At 39.6% G+C, this 23,359-nt stretch overlaps 1 protein-coding gene across 1 annotated transcript in view; it reads left to right on the top strand.

The window, feature by feature from the left end:
* adamts17 (ADAM metallopeptidase with thrombospondin type 1 motif, 17) overlaps positions 1–23,359 on the top strand; it is a 147,071-nt gene that overhangs the window by 91,053 nt on the left and 32,659 nt on the right. Inside the window, exons 8-12 of the mRNA XM_061068122.1 lie at positions 4,721–4,826; positions 13,567–13,707; positions 20,480–20,630; positions 22,922–23,023; positions 23,153–23,298. Of these exons, the coding sequence (XP_060924105.1) occupies positions 4,721–4,826; positions 13,567–13,707; positions 20,480–20,630; positions 22,922–23,023; positions 23,153–23,298 (646 nt within the window). The remainder of the gene's footprint in view (positions 1–4,720; positions 4,827–13,566; positions 13,708–20,479; positions 20,631–22,921; positions 23,024–23,152; positions 23,299–23,359) is intronic.

Genomic DNA, 23,359 nt, shown 5'->3' on the forward strand with positions numbered 1-23,359 from the left:
AATCGAAGGTTCTTATGGAACAGTTAAGTCGCGCTTGCAAAAATAATGCTTTTGGTTTTAATGTTAATGATGAAGTGGATCAATAATCTGGCTTCAGGTCACCTCCTCACGTCTGCATCGCCCTTTTCCCGTCTCCAAAATTTTTAGGACGCATGGGTCAGAGTTTGCGTGGAAATGCGCTAATTTTCCCGTTTAAGTCTGTCATTTATAAATCCCAACGTTTGCTTGAGAAGTGGTGTACGCACGTTACATGCCCCGTTTTGTTCGTATGCAACCGTCATAAGTGAGGCCCCTGAGCTGTACCATCCTGTGGTGTTGGAAGAGTTTGCCTCTGGTGAATAGTGGCTATGCAAACTTTTATTCGCATCATTTAGCTGCTTTTGCTGGCTGACCACAGGTCATCTTCATTTGAAAAAAGATGAGATGAGGTGAAGCAACAAACATCTTGTCCTTATTAGGGTTAGGGTTAAAACCCAATTTTGGTGGTTGCTGCCTACTGGGAAGATGAAGTGGAGACCTATTATTAACAAGTAGCTTATTATTCAATGGATTTGACATAGATTTGACAGCTGTTGGCAATGAAAGGTTTTAACATTTGGGAAACCAACCAGGTCAGTCCAGTGCAGTAGCCTTAAGGCAGTTCAAATTTGACTCCATTCTACTTGTAAGTCACTGTATGTGTCACCCAGTAGAGTCGACGCCACCAAGTACCGCCAAAGACAGCCAAGAGCATACTGATGCCCTGATCCAGGTCTGGGAAGAGATCCCCCAGGACTCATCAGGAGTATCATGCCTAGACATTGTCGGGAGTGCATACAGGCCATACACGCTACTGAGTCCCATTATGAGTTGCCGTGATGAAATTCATGCAAGTTGGATCAGCCTGTGATTTATATTTTTCATTTTAGTGTGGTTTTGAATCCATTTCATAATTCGTTAATCATTATCTGATATTGGATTTAAGTGTTCCCTTAAATGTCCTCTTATTTCTCCATAATGTGTTGTGTGATAGAGAGTTTTGAAAGGGTAATGAAATAATGGAAATACTTGGTCTTTCTAACACTGCTTGGTATGCTACTATTGGAAGTTCCTTTTGGTTTGAGTAGTCATGGAAGCTCCACTACTACCCCATCTGCCAGTGCCAGGGGATGAAGCTGAATTTGGATCCTGCTGCAGTTCTCTACACTGCATTACTTGAGCTCCAGTCCTTTTCTGGATTTTCAATTAACTATTCCTTGGCGCAGCCATCAAGAAGACACAGCGGGCGATTCAAGGGCCATATATTTTAAGTCCCAGAGCAGCCAGTGGCTCTCAGAGCTGAAACCAATGAGTCAACATGTCTTTCACCGCTGCTACCCCGTTATCCACATCAGGCTGATCCTACCGCCCCACAAATGGGAAGATGAAACAGTTGATATAGGCGCTGTGGTTAGAGACAATTCAGAAAGATCCCTGCCCTGAGGCTCTCTGAGAGAGTTCGGAAATTGTAAATTTTATCGGCTTTCCAGTCAATGCTCTGTAACAGCCCACCTTCTTCAACCAGTTCACAGTTGTCGAGAAGTACAGGGTTCTTCTTGTGCCTCAAATTTATTTACACCCTATCTGTACCCTGAGAGGGTCACTTCAAAAGAAAAACTATATCTGTCATGCAAAGCTTAAACCAAGTATTTTTCAAGGTTAAGCAAATATAAAACCACTGTCAGTCTTAATGCTGATGGTGCAGTCTGTGATTCAGAAAATAGAAAATCAAAAACTGAAAGAAAGACTGTCACCACAAGAAGGACGTAGCTGATTAACTTGTAAGCGCTTAACAACAATATCTTTAGGTTGCTTACCCTTGCCAGTTGATAGTATGGCATTTGGAGAGGGTGTCCTAAAAGGACAAGGGTTTCTTTAGAATGTCTTTAGAGAGATCTGAATGTGTTCACCATGGACATCCTCTTGGGAACACTTGTAATTGGAACAATTCCCTGACAGACTGGGGACATTTGAGAATGCACCTACCTGCTAGTAGGGCATTTTCACTGACATCTTTTTGTTCAACGATGTAGACATGATGGTGCTTCATCTGTGCACTTAATGTTTTTTCATCTCAATTGCATTAAAGCCCATGAGTTAATGTTGCTAGGCTACCTGGATTAAGGCTTTACATGCTTTTGAGTATGCAACCCAGCTTTTAGCCATATCAAGCACAATGAGACACCAAGTGTGGTAAGAAGTTATTACGTTAACAGGGTTACCCTTGCTCTCTGAGAAATAAGTGAGGTGTGTCACAGCACTGTCCCTATCATATACACATGAAAATGCCATATGTGGGCCGCACATAGCAAGGGTGGTTCGACTGGTCCAATAGTGTAAGTTGGCTGATGACACAACGGTGGCATGTAAGGTTACCTTACAAGATTAAATGCAACAACTTTTACCTAAACAAAGGTTCTTAAAAACGTTCTTAATCATACTGTAAGTCCTCTCCTAGAACTTACACATGACAATACAACCTAAAGAAGCACAGTACTGTTTTGTCTTCCTGCAGCAACTGAAGATGGTGACCCTCCCTCCACATATCCTCTCACTATGAGATGGGAACCTTACCGCACTTTCTCACAGCAAACAGTACGCACAGTGCTTTTATGTTCTCTATAAAACAAATCAATAATGCAAGGTGAACTGGCTCTCAGCATTGTGAATGCCACTATCTCATCATCCCACTCCCATATCATCCAGCTGGAAGTATTGTAATATCAATGCTTTATGTATCAAACAATAATGTGATCTGGGTTTATAATTCTATTAGACAAGATTTAATGACTCAGGATGGTTACCACGGTTGTAATCCCTTGATCCTTTTCATTTATTTATTTTTTTAAACCAAGAATGGGTATACTTTGACAGAGCCATTTGTGTTGCTCTTTGGTATGCTGAATCATATTCTGAGTGCCCTCAACTAGTAATATACCTTGAACCGTATTGGCACAGATGACACTTCTTCAGTAATAGTCAAGTTTTTTGTCAATGTGTTTTTTTTTTAATGACAAAAGAAATCAAGAGAAAAATAACACCATGACTATTTATATATTATCACTGCAGTGTGCCAATGACATAAAATCAAGTTGCAAGGTGGTGCTTTATATATCGTTGATACCTCTTGTTTCGTTATTGCACTACGGCCTTATTAGATGGCACTTTCAGTATAATGCAAGCTAAGTTAGATCATTTTAAGCTGGTACCTTTTCCTCTAGCCTCATACACAGATGACATATGTGGCAGATTGCTTTGTTGTAGTAAACTAATGACGACAATATCCCAGCACTGAATGCAGTTTGATAATGATGCAGACACAACAGGAAAGCTCCGGTTAAGCCTCGATTTCATATATTCTTAACTTCTTGAATTTATTGTTCCACTGTGCTACCAGCGACTTGAATACCTCCAGGTGTTTCTCTGTGTTTCTTCTAAAACAGATCTGTCTTATCACACAGACCTAAATCCTGAAACCTCATTCACTTCATGCACCAGTGATGTAATGCATGTGTTTGCCATGTTGAACGATAAGGCCCAAACTTCCCTGTCTCTCTGGATTTCTGTTCTTCTTTTTCTCTCTGTCAAGGTTTTTCTCTCTTTATAAACCTCATCTTGCTTCAATTGTCGTATTACTGCCAATGTTCGAATTTCTGTCTGGATTCAAATAAGGCAACATGGCCTCGCTCCAGAGGCAGAAAGAAAGAAAGCCACGTGTGTGTGTGTGTGCGTGTGCGAGACACATGTAGATCTGTAACGCTCACCTCAGATAATGCCTTAATAAAAGGCTGACTGATAGGCTGAGTTGTTTTTCACTACTTTTAACCACTCATGTTTGCTGAAGCATTCAGTGTGTTTACTAGTTGCGCTTGAAAGGTATGAGAACATTCAATGTGGTATTGTTGTTCAGACTCATTAGTTGAGTTGTTGTTTATCCTGTCACTTGTTCCACTTATTATAGAGACACTTAAGGCCTAACAATCTGATACTATGTCCTGTCCAAGTCCTGCACCTCTGATGTGACTAGTTTAGTCCAGTATGGTTGAATCCATCTTTATTTCGATAATGTGGAATTCTTAAGCCGGGTCATATTCAACAAAAAGCATTTGCTGGCACCCTCTGTCACTTTGAATCAGCAGGGAACATTGACACAGTGTTTTCATAACAGTAGTCTATAGTGAGATCTTTCAAAATCTTTGACCATTTTATTATCTCTGCCATGCTTTGATACACCAGGTGTACATGGTAGTATTGATGAGACCTCTTTCGAGACCTATCAAACCATAGATCCAAACTTAAGTCTTCTGTGTAATGGACATTAGGGCCTCAGTAGCCTGACAGAGTTGTTTAATGAGTGGATCTGGAGGTAGAGCAGGTCACCAGTTCGCATTTTGAAATGTCCTTTGGTAAGTTACTGATGATATACCACTGGTTTGTTCATATCTGGTATAAAAGAACTTGATCTATGTGTGTGTGAATGGGTGAATGGTACTTCTAAAATAGTTTGAGTGGCAGTGTAAGACTAGAAATGTGTATAATACAGTCTATTTACCATTTAATTTGGTTGTTGACTGAGGTCTTATTAGAATCCTAGAAATGGAAATAAGGGGCAGTATGACTTGGACCTTGAACGATTGTATTATTGAAATGTAAGAATATTACCCAATTTTATGAAACTCATTGTCATGTTATTGTGTTACAGGTATCGCTTATCTGGGTGGTGTCTGCACTGCCAAGAGGAAGTGCGTGTTAGCAGAGGACAATGGACTCAATTTGGCCTTCACCATTGCTCACGAGCTTGGACACAAGTAGGTTTCACCGTCTTTTCTTTTCCTTTTCTTTTTTTTAAACTTTTTATTTTGGATTTTGAATTTTGAACAGAAAGAAATAAAGGGAAAAAAGAAAAAAAACAAAAAACAAACATACAACATACTCATGGGTGTAACAGTATATGGTCACATTCTTCTCAATACATCGAAGTACAGTGTCACACTATTCCAGGCACAGTACATACATAATCCATTTTTCCCAACGTTCAACACATTTCTCCAATTCCAATCTTAAAATATAAGTCAGTCTCTCCATACAGTAAACTTCTTTCACTATCCCCCTCCACTGGTGCAATGTTGGGGGGTCAGTTTGGAGCCATCTTCGGGTTATAGCCTTTCTACCACATGCCAAGAGAATCTTTAGCAGGTATTTGTATTTGTGAGGGATAAATTCTGGTATTTTACCTAGATACAAAGTAGTAAAAGAGTAGTCTAATTTAATTCCCATCATCTTACATATTTCATTAGTTACTTCCCTCCAATATGGTTGAATTCTTTGACAAGCCCAAAAGATATGAAAATGATTGGCCATAATGGCTCCACAATTGTCTCCAACAAAGCCCCGGACTCTGAGAGCCTGATTGCAAAGCCGTTATTTTAGGAGTGATAAAAAACCTCACAACATTCTTCCAACCAAACTCTCTTAATGATCTTGAGTTTGCAGTGGTTGCTTGTGTCTCACATATCTCCATCCAGGACTCATCTGATATTTCTGTACCAGACTCCTTTTCCCATTTTTGTTTGATGTATAACGTAGAGTGATTTTTGGAGGTTTGTATACTTTCATATATTCGTGAGATCAGTTTTTTAATGTTGTTTTTTTCATATGCTTCATGGAATATAGAGATCAGGTTATATTCTTTCCCCGTTTTGATTTGTGATATTTTATTAAAGTAGTCTCTGGCTTGTAGGTATCTAAAAAAATTGCATTTTTCCAATCCAAATGAGTCAGAAATTGCCTTATAACTCTGAAATTTACCGTTAGAAGTGAGTGAACAAAAGGATGTGATGCCTCTCCTAATCCACTGTTTAAAGCTCCCGTCCAGTCTCGCAGGTTCAAACTCTGGATCATATGCTACCCAATTCAAGACCCTGTCCTGTTTCTCTAGCTGCAATTTCCTCAACACCCTAATCCACAGTTTAACCGTGAATAGGGTCCATTGATTCAAGTTGTTATAATTCTTTTCTGCTTGGCTTTTGTTTCCTAATATTGATTGTATTGGAATATCTGTCTGTGTAATTTCCAAAGACTTCCATTTAGATTCGTAATTTGGTGTACACCAGTATACTAAGGGTTTCAATTGTGCAGCATGATAATAGGCCTGTAAGCATGGTAGAGCTCTCCCTCCCCTCTCCTTCTTCAGCTGCAGTGTCTTGAACTGTACCCTCGGTCTTTTACCGTTCCAAATAAACCTTGAAATCCACCCGTCCCATTCATCAAATTGTTTGGGTGGTATCTCCAGGGGTAAGGACTGGAAGAGATAAAGAAATCGTGGCAACACATTCATTTCGATTATTTCTATTCTATTGCTCATATCCAGCGGGAGCATCGTCCATCTAGAGATGTCTGATTTTACCGCTTTGTTGATGGGGCCATAATTCATTTCAGAAAGCTTCGACATATCTTTTGGTAGATTTATTCCTAGATATTTTATTGTGGAAGAGTCCCATTTAAAGTTGTACTTCTTTTTTATATCTGGATGGCGAGTATAATTAAATGTAAGGGTTTGAGTTTTTGAAGTATTTAGCTTATATCCAGAGTACGAGTTGTAAGTCTTTAATAGACACATCAATCTGGGGATGCTCGAGTCAGGGGTTGTGATAAAGAGCAGGACATCATCCGCAAACATACAAATTTTATGTTCCTCTCCTCTAATAGTTATCCCCTTTATCTCAGGGTCCTCTCTAATTGCTTGGGCCAAAGGTTCAATAAATAAGGCAAACAAGGTCGGGCTCAGGGGACATCCCTGGCGTGTCCCTCTTTCTAGGCGAATAGTTTGTGACAGATTTCCATTTATCCTAATCCTGGCTGTTGGAGAGGAGTATAACGATTTAATACATGTGATGAAGCAGTCCTTAAAGCCAAATCTTGCAAGTACCCTATACAAATATTCCCAACCTACTGAGTCGAAAGCCTTTTCGGCATCTAGACTAACCAACATTGCACCAATTTTGGCCGAAGTAACATGACTCATCACCTGTAATGTTCTCCTTAAATTATCCTGTGTCTGTCTATTTAGTACAAAGCCTGTTTGGTCCAAATCTATTAGCTCCGGGATAATAGCTTCCAGCCTTTTAGATAGGACTGAGGCAAATAGTTTATAGTCTACATTGAGTACTGATATTGGTCTATATGAGCTGCATTCCTTTTTATCTTTACCTTCTTTTGGGATGACAGAAATGACTGCTTCCTTCCATGACTGCGGGGCTTCTCCTGTTCTCAAAGTGTGGTTAAAGCAGTTAAGCAGCATAGGTGTTATTTGTGTTCTAAATGTTTTGTACCATTCAGACGAATATCCATCTGCACCAGGAGCTTTATTAGTTTTCAATCTTGAGATGGCTTTATTCAGTTCTTCTAGCTTTATCTCAGCCATAATTTCTTTATTCTGTTTTTCTCCTATGGATGGTAGGTCCAGCGAACTTAGAAACGTCTCTATTATTGTGGTATCGGCTCTGGTTGGTTGAGTGTACAATTCCTTATAATATAGTTCAAAAGAGCGTTGGATGTCTTCTAGATTACCGCTCATATTTTTTGTCATAGGGTTCCTAATTTTATATATTGTATTCTTTTCCTGTTGTTTTCGTATCCTCCAAGAAAGGAGTTTCATAGCCCTCGATCCTGTCTCATAGTACTTTTTGTTTGGTAAATTTAAGTTGTTTTTCAATTTCCTCATCATATATACCATTTATATCTTGTTTGATTTTATTTATTTTAATTAATATTTGAGGATCTTTTTGTTCTGTATGTCTAATCTCTAGTGACTTAAATTCCTCTTGTAATTCGTTAAGTCTTTTCTGTTTTTCTTTTTTCCGTGAAGCCGTAAGGGCAATTATTTTACCTCGAATTACAGCCTTTGCTGCATCCCACAAAGTATTAGGAGACACTTCTCCATTATCATTATACTGTAGGTATGTTTCAAATTCCTGCTGGATCTGTTTCTGTACTGCTTTGTCATTTAAAATGCTTGTGTTAAGCCTCCAAAGTGTATTTTTCCGTTGGTTGTTGGAATATAAGGTTAAATATACGCCTGAATGATCAGATACGTCTCTAATCCCTATCTCACAATCTCTGACCCTATGCCAGTCTGATTTATACATAAATAAGTAATCAATCCGTGAGTAAACAGAGTGACAAGGGGAGTAATATGTAAATTGTTTTTCTATGGGATGGGACTCTCTCCACACATCAATCAGGCCCAGTTGTGTAAGCATTCGCTGAACCAAGATGGCATTTGGGCTTTTCTTTTGGCGTTGGTTAGATGTATCTAATTTTGGTTGAAGTTGGATGTTAAAGTCACCACCAAGAATCAGGGTTCCCTATGTTTCCTTTACCATCAATTCGAATATTTTCTTAAAAAAAGATTTGTTACTCCCTGGGGGAGCATACACATTAAATAAAGTTACTGCTTCATTATCTAATTTGCCTTTTACTAAGACAAATCTCCCTTCATTATCTTTCACCTGAGAAATAAATTCAAAATTTACTGCATTGGGGATCAGTATGGCCACACCTCTCCTTCGGCCTGATTTATGAAATGAATAATAGGTATTTTGAAACCCAAGCTTTTTTAATTTTTCATGTTCAGAAGAAGAGAGATGTGTCTCCTGCCAATATATTATCTGCTGCTTTTCTCACTTCATTTTTGCAATAATTTTACTCCTTTTTATCGGATTATGCAGCCCATTGACGTTCAGTGTGACTACTTTATACTCCTGACGATGCATATCTTTTTCCAAACTGTGTTAACTTGTGTGACATTACCCATGATAACAAGAACAACGAACAGTGAACAATGAACTAGAAAAACAGAAAAAAAAGGGTTCATCGAGGGCCTCTCTGTGTCAGAGATGGTACTCTGCACCGGTAACATTTAAAACAGCTCCCAACAATCGGTAAAAAGTTCAAACCTGTCCAGCTCTGTGAAAAACGATAGTCAGTGTCTTAGTAGCTCACCCACAGACGCTTCACTCTGCAGCGTCAGATGTTCCCGGAGTGGCGCGCTGAAAGCTCCGTAGTTTCTCCCTTATCCGTCCGCGATCCACCGCCCGTCCGGATCGATTTGCACCCGCTTTCTCCCACGTCGATAATCTCCGTTGTTTCTCCCCAGTAGGGTCTGGCTCTATCTCATTTTCCAGAGTGATCCTCTCTTCTTCAGGTCTTTGCAGCCTCCGCCGCGCTCTCGTAGATCCGGGTGCCGCTGTCAAAAAACACCTTCAATTTAGCTGGATGTGGCGTCTGGAAGCGGATACCCTTGGCTTTGAGCTCTCTCAGCATTCCCGCGTATGCCTTTCTCTTTTTCAAGATCTCGGGAGGGTAATCTTGGTCGAAATAGATCCTTTTCCCCTCATATCGAACGACTTTTTTCTTCCATGTGATCTTGGCGGAGCGCCTTGGGGAGGTTTTGGAGCCAGTGCCCGGTGGCAGCGCTGTATGCCGAGGTCCATGTCCGCTACCGGCATGCCGACTTCTGATTTTATTAGCTTGGTCACAAACGCCGACAGATCGGGCCCCTCCGACTCTTCCGGTATTCCGTGTATACGGAGGTTGTTTCGGCGTGAGCGTGCTTCTAATTCGGTTAATTTAGCCTTCAAAGTCTCTTGGGTCTCTAATGCCTGGATGAGAGCCTCCCTCGCAGCTTCATCCCTGTCTTCGATATCAGATATACGTTGTTCTACCTCCGCAACTTTGGCTACAGTAGCATTTAGCTCGCTAGTAGCTTCTTCAAGTTTCTGGTTGATTTCTCCTTTAAACTCATTCAGTTCCTTCTTCATGTTGTTGCGAAGAGAGCGTCGGAATTCACTCATTTCACTTTTTAGATCTGACCTGAGTGCCCAAATCTCGTTGTAGATAGCCTGCATGTTCGGGTTAGCTACTTCTTTATCAGCGCCGCCATTGTCCTCATTGCCGTCTTCGTCTTCATATGTTTCGTGGGATGTCGCCGATTTATCACGTTTTGAGCTTGGTTTAAGTTAAGTCTTTCTTTGCTTCTCCCCTTCCATGGTTAATATCAGTACTTTTTTTTATCAGTAGGGTTTTTCTAAGGGGATTATATCACACCGGGTGGGAGCGAGATTTTCAAGCAGCCATCAGGTTCAGCGCCACCGGAAGTCCTCTTCTTTTCCTTTTCATTGTATTTTGACAATCCATCACATCATTGACATAGGTCTATTGTCCACATTTTTGCTGTTATCAGTTCATTTTCATTTAAACTTCCAACAATAAGAATTTTGGCAACAGTGGAAGTCTTTTATTCAAATCACCATCAATATGAGAAAGGCTCAGTCTCTCTATAGAAAAATAATCTGATCTAATCTTAAACCTTGTGGCCATTTGAGCAGTGCTGAGTGAAGTTGGAAAACTTTAAGGTTTCTTTATTCAAAGTTGGAAAGTCTCACCGAATGATAACAAACAAGCTGTATTTACGCTCTGGAGGTATTTGACTGCTGGGAGGTTTTCTTTCTCTTTTGTCCACAAACAGTCAGTGGACAAGTTCCCTGACTGATGTTTGCTGTGTCAACAATGTCTGATTCTCTGTGACACTTCAGGCAGGCTCATTTCCAAACTCACCAAGGGCTCAGGTTACTCTTCTTTTTGTCCAACTTCTCCCCCGTTTTTCTCAGCACCGAGACAAACATATCTGAATGATCACAACTGAATGTTATCATTTCAAAATTTCCTCATTATGACCTAAAGCAAATTTGCCCATAGTCTTCTCATTTTACACATATTTTCATCTATGCAGCTAATGTGTACTGGAATCCTTTAGGAAATACTGTGTGACAGAATTATCTCAACTCGGAGTTTACTCGCTCACTTTTCCAAAGCCTAAAGCTTCATGGTCTTCATTAGTGTAATCCAACTGGCTTGGTTGTCTTCATGTGACCTAAGTGTATAGAAGTAAGAGAGAGAAACATGAAAACAAGTTCCCTGTTTTGAAACCAAGATTGAACTGTTAGGCCTCAGTTAAACAGATTCTACCTTTTGATGTAGATACAATACACCTACTCCCATACTTTATCATTACTGACAATAACTCCTCAATTTATTTGTCATTGCTGCTCCCTTAATTTCTATCAGACATGTTCTTTTATGTTACAAACTGTTTCTTCCTATCAATGTTGTAAATACTGTTATTTTGTTGATCTGTTCATCTACACGTGGAATCTATTGCACTTCTGTCTGTCCTGGGAGAGGGAACCCTCACAAGAAGCTCTCTCTGAGGTTTCTATGTTTTTTTCCCCTGTTAAAAGTTTTTTTGGGGTAGTTTTTACTTATTCTTGCTAAGGGTAAGGGCAGAGGATGTCGCACCTTGTAAATCCTTGTTAGACAAATTGTGATTTTTGTTAATATGGGCTATACAAATATAATTGATTGATTTATTGATTAATTGGTGATGTATGTATAAAACCAGTCATGATCGGTTGTCGTCATACACTTATCTTATGATCTCTGGATTTCAGCCAGAGTGACTATCAGGATTTTGTTCACCTTTTTCCAAGGCCCTTTCCCCCTGATTGCTCACTTTGTTCAGGCTGCCAGTTTAAGGAAGTTCGGAAGAGGGTTTAAGGAAGAGTCCTGGTTGTTCCGAACTTCTTCCATTTAGAATCAAGGAGGCCACTGTTGGTCCTGGGAATACTAAATACTGTTAAAACTTGTTAGAACCTTTTCCAGACCTGTGCCTTCACACAGTCCAGTCTGAGCTCTGCAGGCAGCTTCTCTACGTCGTGGCTTGGGTTTTGCTCTGATTTATCATTACCTGGGAGACTTTGACAGGGGATAAATATCTATTGTAATAGTAAAGTGTCTGGATACTTTTGTCAATGTGAGAATGTGATAATAATTGAGCAAAAATATATACTAAAATTTATATACATTTTACTTAATTATTGTGGGGTGTGAAAGAATTTGGTTTCAAGGGTTTTTGGATGTCTAAGCTACATATATCCATTTATGTTCCAGCCATTTAACTGGATAGCATTTAATGTACTGCACAGTCAGTCAGTAATTTGAAACACATACACACACACACACACAATGGTGCCCACTGACTTGTCTTATACCTTGGAGTTTGTGGGTTCGGGGACGTCTGTAAATTTGGATTCTATCCGAGGTTGCCTTCACACCCATAGATCAGTGCAGTGATTATTATTATTATTATTAGTTTTCTTCTGTGGTGTCACAAACAGCTCACAAAGAAATAATTGCTTATGGCAATAACTAAAGTAAGAAGAGCATATCACACCATCACACATCTGCTATTACACCACTCTGACAGAATTGGATTGACAACATTCACATGAACCAACACAAACAGGTTGAGTGTGAAAACAGTACTGGTCGCTTTCAAATGCAGCAAATGCATCAGACCTTGACTTTACATCTCTATTTGGTCAGAAGATTGAATGATGTTATGTATGTTGTGCTTTACAGTGTGCACTATTGTACCAACTGTTATGACAAGATATATTTTTTTAAAGATGATATTGCCTGTCTGCATTGGCCTGGTCAAGTTGGACTGTTCTTAGGCACTGATGTATTTCCTCTGCTTTGAAGGCGCTGCACTTTCATTTGCTAAGGATAAGGACAAGTATGACAAGTATGAGTCCTTAACTGCAATTCTAAATTGCTTTCACTTTAACCAGAGAAAATGTGTCTATATTTGTAATGTATTAGTTTCTGAGTCTGTGCTTGGAGTTCAGACTAAGTTGTTGTTTTTAATTTGCAAATTTAGGTCATGGCTTTGAGTGAAGACACACACTAACACTCACACTCACACACACACACACACACACACACACACACACAAACAATAACTGTGCCAAAGTGAAGTCCTCCCTGTTTGTGTTTCACACACATACTATGTGCAGTGTGTGTGTGAGTAGCTTCCCTCAGGCTCTGCTCCATCAATATGTTGCAGATGTGCTGCTGGTGGAGGGGGATTCACTGCACTGTAGTTTTGATGCTGTTATATGTGCTGCTCAATAAAAAGTAAAAAAAAAAAAAGTAATATTCTAATAAATGTTAATTAGATCCAGAACGATAAACGTAGTTGTCCTGTTGCGTTCACAGAGAATTCAAAGATACAGTGTAAGCAGAGTAATTTGCAGTTGACCCAGATATAGAAAAAATGACTTGCATTACTTTTCTAATTAACTATGACACATTCCTATCTGTGTTGCCGTTTGTGCTTTTACTGAACATTATTTTTTTTTTAATTATTACTTAGATGGGCGTGAATAAAAGCTCAGACTGCTATGCACATTACTGTGTGTTAACCACTGACTGTAAGATGGACCACATGACAGCTCCTGGTGGCTGTCTTCAGAATACCCTGCAACCCTGCACACCCCATGCTAGCAGATAGGACATGGTGTAAATCAAAACAATTAAAGACATATTAAAAACATTATTCACATTAAATAAATGCTTTATGTGACTGTGATGAGGATCAGCTCAACAAATCTTTGACATATTGTCTTTGAATCCATGTCTCTTCAGCATGGGAATGAGCCACGATGACGACCACGTCACCTGCACAGGTCACTCCCACATCATGTCCGGCGAATGGGTGAAAGGTAGAAACCCCAGCGACCTGTCCTGGTCATCCTGCAGCCGCGATGATCTGGAAAACTTTCTCAGGTAAGACACAGCTGCACTGGGTCCTAACAGTGGACCCCCAGAAAGTTGTGTATGAAATATGTATTAATTTACAGTTATAGGTAGAAATAAATTAAAAAAACCTCACCAATGAAAATGAAGGTACTCTTGATTCAAACCAGTGTCTGTTTGAATCAATTTTTATCAATTGCATCTATCTTTGTCTTAATTAACATTGCACCATAAACAAGTGGGAGCAACAATCTGGGAGAGAACATTACATGAGACATCAGATAACCTCAGTAAGTCTGGAAGAGTTTTAAAGGTTCAGTGTGTAGAATTTAGTGACATCTAGAAGTGTCATGTAGAAGTTAAATACCCCTCACCTCATCCTCCCCTTCCGACATGAAAGAGAACCTGTGATGTTCAGTTGTCATAACTTTTCCAGTTTGGGCTACTGTACAAAACATGGAACCCTCCGTATTGAGGACCTGCTCCCAATGTAAATATAATGTTTTTAAATATAAAGGGCTCATTCTAGGGTAAAGAAAAAAACTTTTTATATAATTTAGATTATTTTGTATTCAATACACTCTGAACCTTTTAAGTGTTTGACTGTGTTGGTGTGTCTTTGTTAAACTGTATCCATGTCGCTCTCTGACCTGAGGTCAATCTGATAAGTCCTGATAAGTGATTGAAGGCCCAGTGAAGTTCTGAGTGTTAGGCTGCACAGACACCTCACATTTGTCTGTTACTTCTTTTGTTGGCTTAGCTCAGCATGTTGTTAGATAACCTTTATTCATAGTTTTGCGCCACAAATGATGAGCCCTTAATAATGATGGTGGGTCAATATGTGCTTAGTCTGCTTATTTGTCCAACTGCTGACAGTTGCTGAAACCATTGGTGTTCCAGGACTCGTCATCATATTCTTTTAGCTGTGTGAATGCAAATGTATTCTCGGCCACATGAATGTGGACACATTCCTATGAATGTTGGAATGAAGGACCACCTAGTTAACTGAACCCAAAGTATTATATTATCAGTAACCATATGTTGATTTGTTTGCGGCCAGTGCCAAAATATCAACACTAACCATCACATAATGATCGCTATTATTTAAAATGGATAACATTTTATTACATGGTAGAGCTGATTAACTCCGCCCCACTTGACTCCACTCTCTCCTTCTATCTCCTGCTCATTCCGACACACAAACACAGAGACATCAACAACATGGTTAAAACAACAGCACTTCAGCTTCTGAGAAACATCTCGCCACTGGCCATTCCTCGACTTTGAAAAAGAGCTGAGAACCTCCAAATCAGATGTGGGAGGGGCCTCACAAGCTCAAAGTCTGACAAACATCTAACGAGCATGAGGGCATATTTCCATTCCTAGTTTTGATTGCATGTAAAAAAAGGATTTATGATGAAACCTGTTTTGCATTCATGACTCTGTCCGCCTCCCTATTTGAACTTCACTTGTAGATTGATTACAACTCAGATGTGTTTTTTGCTCATTTAATAATTGTGTCATGAGTAAACATTGATGTCATCCGAGGTTAGAAACTCTGTTGAAGATTATGGATCCATTGGCACGTTTACCAAAAGGCTGAATGTGATTTATCAATCTTGGCTTATGATCTGTTCGCTGATACCAAAACCACAAACAAAGAGAAAATGGAAACAGATTTTCTCTTCAGCAAAGTCAAAACTAAGAGCAATCTTCTTCTTATAACAGCAAAGACCAGTGCCTTGACTTGTGCTTCAGGACCACTGATGTTATACTATATGTATATTTTTCATCACATTTTATTCAGCTGATGGTCATTAGTTTTAGTCTCGAAACTATATAAACAGTTTTGCTGTGGTGGATCTAGGATGTTTATAAATCAGGGGCCATAAAAGGCCACAATTTACACAGAGGGGCCAATTATATGTCCAACATCCACGCAGAATTTGTGATCCTTGTTTTGTGTTAGCGCTACAAGCCACACATCATTGAATTCATTTTGGAAAATGTTTCTTGTTCAAGCACTGTGCATTGTAAATAAGTGACTTTCTATTTGTTGATTTTTTATTTAGTTTTTTTAATCAACTGCCACAACAGGGGGCCCATCAATTTTGGCTTGTGCCCCCTGGCTCTGCCGCTGAATTCGCCCACCCTTTATTCTCTTTTTTGTGATGCTATTAAAATGTTTATGTCTCTTTTAAAGTTTAGGCTCAGACTGCAGTTTTCAACATTGCTGTTGTATACAGTAACTTTAGTTAAAGATGATGTTCTGGCATTGGCCCAAGCTTACATTTCTTAATTTGTCATGCATATTGTACCCCGAGGCGTATTTAATAATAATAATATTAATACATTATATTTAAAGGTGCCTTTCAGAGCACTCCAGGTCACCTTACAAGGCAGAGATTAAAACACAACAAAAAACAATGTAGCAAAAAACATTAATACAACATGTAGTTTGGCCAAATGAATGACATTCAAACTGAATATGCCAGTTTAAAAAGATGGGATTTGGAGAGGGAGTCAATGTTATGAATGTCTGATGGGAGTAGAGCGGGGGGCAGAGCGGCTGATGGCTCTAGATCCCATGGTTGTCAAGTGGGCAGGTGGTACAGTGAGGTGGATGGAAGAAGAAGACCTGAGGGTGCGGGAGGGTGTGGCAATGTGCAGGAGTTCGGAAACGTATGGAGGAGCCAGATTATGGATGGCTTTAAAGGTGAGGAGCAGAATCTTAAAAACAATGCGTTATTTGACCAGGAGCCAATGAAGCTGCTGAAGGACAGGAGTGATGTGATTAATGGAGGGGGTTCTGGGAATGATGCTAGCGGTAGAATTCTGGACTCTGAAATTTGTGATAGAGACCAAAAAAGAAGGGATTTACGGTAATCGATGCGGCATGAAACCAGGGTGTGAACGAGAATGACGGCGCTGTTGGGTGTGAAGGATGGCGGAAGCGATTTATGTTACGTAGATGGAACTATCCAGACCAGGTAACATTATTGATCTGAGATTGGAAAGATAGTGTGATGTCAAGGATGACACCCAGCATCGTAGAGACAAAAGAATGATCAATACTGAAGGAAAAATGTGTCAACTTTGGCATTAAAGAAGGAAATTAAGTAGTGACAGGAAGAAGTTTAGTACATTTGAGGTGCAAGGGAGTCTGGTGGTCGTAGTATAATATTAACCAAGGGGAGTAGTCAAACACAAGAAGTCAAACATGAGATCATTCAGAAGATCCTGGAGGAGATGACCCTTGCTCGTAAGTGAGCGGATGTTTAACAATCCGAAGTTGACGTTTGTGTGGTCTTGTTTGATGGTGACGTTAGCCGACCTAGCTAGGCTGGCTAAGACACTGTGGCCGACTTCCCGACCACAGTGTCAGCCCAGATTAATTTGATTGGTTTGGGGTCGTCGGCGAGATCCATGGTGGATCTGTTTCTGGTAGGTGATCGATGTCCAGACAGAGTCGTGATGCCGGTGGAGGTTCAGACAGGTTGAGATGTATTGGAAGAAGCTCAGCAGCTGAGTATTGGGGTACTGCTGTCAATGGATGGAGTATGAGAGAGAGGGCAGTCCAGGTGAGCAAAGACCATACAAACATCTTATCAATCCACATTATTGCCAGAGACAGACCAGATGAGGGCTCAGGGCGGCAGAAGCAGCCAGGTTTGGAGTGGAAGCTGATACGCAATAGGTAATAGGTGTCATAAAACACACACCAGATAATCTTATTGATAGTAAGTATGACCAAGACAGATTACAACATTGCAATAGTTAGTGGAGATCAATTGCAAAAAAAATCTGTTAAAAAAAGGTGAATGTCATTTTACTAGTCCTGCAATGGGAAAATATGCGATATTACAGCAGCAAAAAGACATCAGCATTAATAAGTAGAAATATATAGAAACTATGAATGGAATTAAACTAATATATACAGTGTAAAGAAATATATTATGTCAGAGAATATCGACATTGAATGGATGAACATGAACCGTTTATTTTGCACAGACAGATTATTATGGCACAGTTGAAAAGTGTTAAACTACAGTCCATAATGGTGGTTCATGTAGTTTTACAGAGGCAGAGCTGGTTGTACAGTCTTACTGCTGCAATGAGGAACAAACTGCGATACCGCTCCTTCAGACACTGAGTGAATCAGTCTGTCGCTGAAAGAGCTGCCCAGTGCTGTGATGGTGTCCTGCATGGGGGGGGACTGGTTGTCCATGAGAGAAGACCGCTTCGCCATCATCCTCTTCTGTCCCATCTAGGGTTGCGAAATTCCGTGAATATTCAAAGTTGGAAACTTTCCATGGGAATTAACGGGAATTAACAGGAATAAACGGGAATATACGGGAATTAACGGGAATAAACTTGAAATGTTGTGGCTAATTTATACTAACTGTATTTACCTTGTCATATACAGACATAAATATAAACATTTTGTTTTGTCATAGGCTGATTTGAGCCCTGAGGAAACTTTGGGCACTTGACTATATGCTTCTGCATCGTTGTGTCATTCTTTACATAGGTCTTTGCACAGTATTTGCAAATGTACACAGCCTTTCCTTCTACATTGGATGGGGTGAAATGTCTCCACACATGAGATTGTTCTGTAGAATAGGATGAGAATAAAGTTTGTAAAAAAACGCTAATGCAATGCCAGAGATATAAATAGTTAGCCAAACAATTGGAATCGTCTGTAAACATATTTTACAATTGATGGATAAAAGAATGGAAATAGGCTAGATGAACAATCCTCAATCAGCATGCTAATATATTTTCCCCAGTTATATCATCGAAACTTACCTGAATAGTTCTGCACACTACAGCAGGCCTCAATAGCCCTGCAGTAGAGTCCAGGATGCTTATACGTGCATGTGATGGAAGAATGCACAGTGGAGGGTTGAAACTCAACATGCAGCGTGTGCTGAATTCCATACATCTTTAAAATAGAGTTTTGAATGATGTTTTTATTGCTCAGCGTTTAATTTGCATAATTTTTATTTATTTTTTTTAATTCCTGAGCTAAACTTCCCATGGAAACTTTCTGCTCCTTTGCAACCCTAGTCCCATCACCTCCACTAAGTTAAGCAGGTATCCCATGACCCAGCTGACCCTCCTAATCAGTCTGTCCAGTCTCTTCCTGTCACCAGTTGAAATGCTGCTGCCCCAGGAAACTACTCCAAAGAAGACGGCAGATGCCATAAAAGGTTTTCAGGAGTGCCCCATGCACTCCAAAAGACCTCAGTCTCCTGAAAAGGAACGGAAAGGAGCGACAGCTTATTGTGCCAGCAACTATATGAAGTTCTCCTGGGCAGCAATGCTCTACATGTGTAGTTGTTTCTTGATTGTTTAAAAAAAGTTTCTGTAATAAGTACATTTAATAATTTCACAATATGATTTGCCTCAATGGCAACTGAAAATGTCTCAAACAAACTTCTCTGTAATTTTAGATAAATGGTTGTGATTGGCTGGATCTGTCTCTGGATGGATGGAAATCTGTCTGAAAGGGAAGGGGAGGGGTGGGCCAGATCCATCTGTAAGTGGGAATACATTTTTTATTTTTATTTTTATTATCATTAGCTCACTGATGGTCCATTTTCCAAGCAAACTTCACCATGTTTGAGAGTAAAACAAGGAACGACCCGCTAGAAGGTACCAGTGTTTAGGATTTAGTGGCAAGAGGAGAGATTGCATACAGTAACTCTTATGTCTAGGGAAGAGGTGGCACATAAAACCAGATGTTTTTGGTTATAGAATTATAAATCCACATTATTATATTATATATATATTTTATATTATACAGAGATAGACCAGATAAGGGCTTCGGGCGGCAGAAGCAGCCAGGTTTAGAGTGGAAGCTGATACGCTATAGGAAATAGGTGTCAAAAGACTGGACTGGATTCCTGGGAGGTAATTCGCATTAAGCCAAACAACTAGTTCAAATCAAAAGACATAAATTCTCTTATAAACTATTCCTGTCTGACTCTCAGACGAGAGCAATAGTATATCTTAATACAAATGTAATCTCAAAGGCTAGATTGGCAAGCTGTTCACGTACAATGTACAGCTGCCTCAACTGACACAGCTGGACAGAATTTATACTGCCTCCAGCCTTGAATGCTTTCTGATGATTGGAGGTTGATGCCGCTCTAATCCGGATCTGTGTCTTCACCACCAGCCAGGAAGGAGGAGGAGCATCTGAAAGAGGCACGAGAGAGACACACAATACAGACTAACACAGTCAGGGAGCGGCTACGCCTGTAACAGCAACCAACTGAATACCCACTCTACTCACTCCTAACTTTTTTAAAGTGTAGAAAAATGTAGAGTGGCCTTCATGTAACATAAAGAAACAGATGGTCATCTCTACATGCAGTATTTGGTCTTTCCACTTTGAGCGTACGTAGAAAAACTGTGATGCAACATGGCAGTCTCCACTTAAGAGGACCCTTTCTTGATGTAGATATAAAGGCTCATATTAAATTAAAGAATAAACATTTAATCTTAATTTCCGGTGATAGAATATAAATGAAAACAACACTATAAATATTATGTTCAATTTCTACCAATAAAGCCTCATAAATCCTACACACTGGACCTTTGATATGGTGTTTCTGGTAAAGTGGCATTATCATTATAGCATTACATATTTTGTGTGATCATCATCTGTTTTCAAACAAAAACAATACTGTAAAAGCCAGTTCTGCTTTGGGATTCAGATTTATTGATCAGAATAAGATTCTTTGAAATTAAAAAATTCATACAGGTCTTTTTTTCTTTTGTGTCTTTGGAACAGATCCAAAGCCAGTGGCTGCCTTTTGTACACAGATCCAAGGAGCCAGTACCAGGTCCGGCTGCCCCCCAAGCTGCCAGGCATGCACTACAGTGTGGATGAACAATGCCAAATCCTGTTTGGAACCAATGCGTCTTTCTGCAATGACATGGAGGTAAGACACAATCCATTTGCCCTGTTTTTTTATAATTCTCACATCAAACAAAACGAGGGTTAGGGTTTTTTAGTAGGTATCCCTTACTATGTTGTAAGTTAAGGGCAGAGGATGTCACACCCTGTTAAGCCCTATGAGACAAATAGTGATTTGTGAGTATGTATTCAAATTTAGAAATAAGTTGAAAGGGAAAATTAATACAAATAAAATAGAAAGAATAACAAAATAGAAATAGAGTGAAATACAATAATGGATGACCTTAATTAATAGTTTAATAAAGGTGCTCATGAAAGACAAAGTTTTCAGACTAGTTTTAAAAATTGCAATGGATTGAGCATTTCAATGATCATCAGGCAGTTGGTTCCTGCACGGTGCTGCATAAACTTCAGTGCCATATCTTTATGTATTTTAAAAGGTAAAACTCAAATAAGAGAAGACAGGTTAATGACCTAGTTGATAATCTTTGATCTCTTACCGGTAGATGTTGTTAGCAGTTGTACAACTGTTTTACGGTAAAGACATGAAGGCTTGATATTGTAAAAAGGTTAATTTTTCCATTTCATTTAGTTGTAAAAATCCTTGAGATTCCAGCGGCTGGACGTCTGTGACTGAAGCATGATATTAAGCAGGTTGCTGCAGTTTGAACCCACCTGTTAGTGACTTAATATATAGGCCTATATACAGTTTGTAATTTCAGCCAGGGAAACACTAGCATTATGAGCTCCAGGGTTGTCATTTGATTGAGACATACTTTTCAGACAAAACATCTGTTTCTGCCCATTTTGTTATCTCCCCTGGCCTGTACATTTAGTGTGGTAGCTTTGACATGATGTTATTCTCAGATAGTGCCATCATTTACCTTCACTTCACAAACTTTTATTTGAAACACGCTTAAAGCAGAAACAGATCTTTATTCTATTTATTTTATATCGCAGTATCAAGTTAAACTCTATGGAGGACCATACATGACTTAAGTATAAATAAATAAATACAGAAATAAATAAATAAATACAGAAATAAATAAATAAATGAATAAATAAAAAAGGAAATAAATGAATTAATACAGAAATAAATAAATAAATACGTTAATAACAACAGAAATGTCTAAATAAATGTCTTAAATATATTTGCACATTTATTTATTCCCTGATTTATATTTTTCACGTTTTCAATCACCTTATGCTAATGAGAAAGGCGGGCCTAACCGCAGTCTCATGCAGGATTGGTCAACTGAGCTATACACACACACGCACACAGGCCCCGTGGCTCCGCCCCCCTCCGTGCCACACACTCGCACAGAGACAGAAGCAGTGACTGAGACTTGAGCTTGTCACCGCGAAGCAGCTGCTGAGTGACTTTGTAGAACAGTGAAAACACAGAGTTTCTCTGGTCACATCTGCTCAGAGATCAGCTGCTTCATGGGCAGAGCAGAAGCTGAAGGTGGTTTGTACCGAGCTGGAGTTTCTGCTTCCTCCTCCTCTCCGCTCTCTCCTTGTGCTCAGGAGAACACGAGACGTGACGCTCACAGTCAGGATTACTGACACCTTAATCATCCCAATAAAAAATAACCTGAACTAACCCTCTGAACTTGAACTAGTTCATTTTAAGTGTGAACTGGCTCAACACTGCAAACAACTACTGGACACCAGTCAGCATTGAAAGGCTGGATAATTACACTCCTGTGACCAATCCTGCATGAGACTGCGGTTAGGCCTGCCTTTCTCATTAGTATAAGGTGATTGAAAACGTGAAAAATATAAATCGGGGAATAAATAAATGTGCAAATATATTTAAGACATTTATTTAGACATTTCTGTTGTTATTAACGTATTTATTTATTTATTTCTGTATTAATTCATTTATTTCCTTTTTTATTTATTTATTTCTGTTTTTATTTATTTATTTCTGTATTTATTTATTTATACTTAAGTCATGTATGGTCCTCCATAAAACTCTGATCAAAAACATGACAAGGAAGAATCAAATAGAATTCATTATTAAGGAGGACGGCTTTTTGACAAGTAAGAGTGTTGAGTGTGTCATGATGACTCTGTTGTTGGACGCACAGGAAATTCATCTGATGCTCAATTAACCATAGTGAAGTTAAACTAGCCCTCATTCTGCCTGTGAACCTTGTGCCGGTGAACCCCCTTGCATTCATGTACAACTAGCCTCTGTTATATCTCTCTAGTTCCTTTCTGTTTCCTTCTCCACGTCAACCTCCTTTCCAGAGAAATGCACAACATGAACACCTCTGTCTCTCTGTTTGTGTGTGTCTGTGTGTGTCTCAGCACTTGATGTGTGCTGGCCTGTGGTGTTTGGTAGAAGGTGACTCTTCATGTAAGACCAAACTGGATCCGCCTCTGGATGGAACTGAGTGTGGAGCAGACAAGGTAGGACCATCTGACTCAAAGAAAGGTTTTGTTTGAAGATTAACAAGTTTTTGTCAAAGATGCTGATCTCTAATATTTGTGTGTGTGTGTGTGTGTGCGCGCGTGTGCGCATGTTTGCCCGTGTGTCAGTGGTGCAGGGCAGGTGAGTGTGTCAGTAAGACACCCATCCCTCAGCATGTTGACGGTGACTGGAGTCCATGGAGCCAGTGGAGCATGTGCAGCAGGACCTGCGCTACTGGAGTCCAGTTCAGACAGAGGAAATGCGACAACCCTCCGTATGTCACCTCTCTGTTTTTGCGTGTATTTGAGGAGGGAGAGCAACCATTTTGGCAAACA

This window comes from Limanda limanda, chromosome 3, assembly GCF_963576545.1.
Source record: "Limanda limanda chromosome 3, fLimLim1.1, whole genome shotgun sequence".
In the NCBI taxonomy this organism is placed as follows: domain Eukaryota; kingdom Metazoa; phylum Chordata; class Actinopteri; order Pleuronectiformes; family Pleuronectidae; genus Limanda; species Limanda limanda.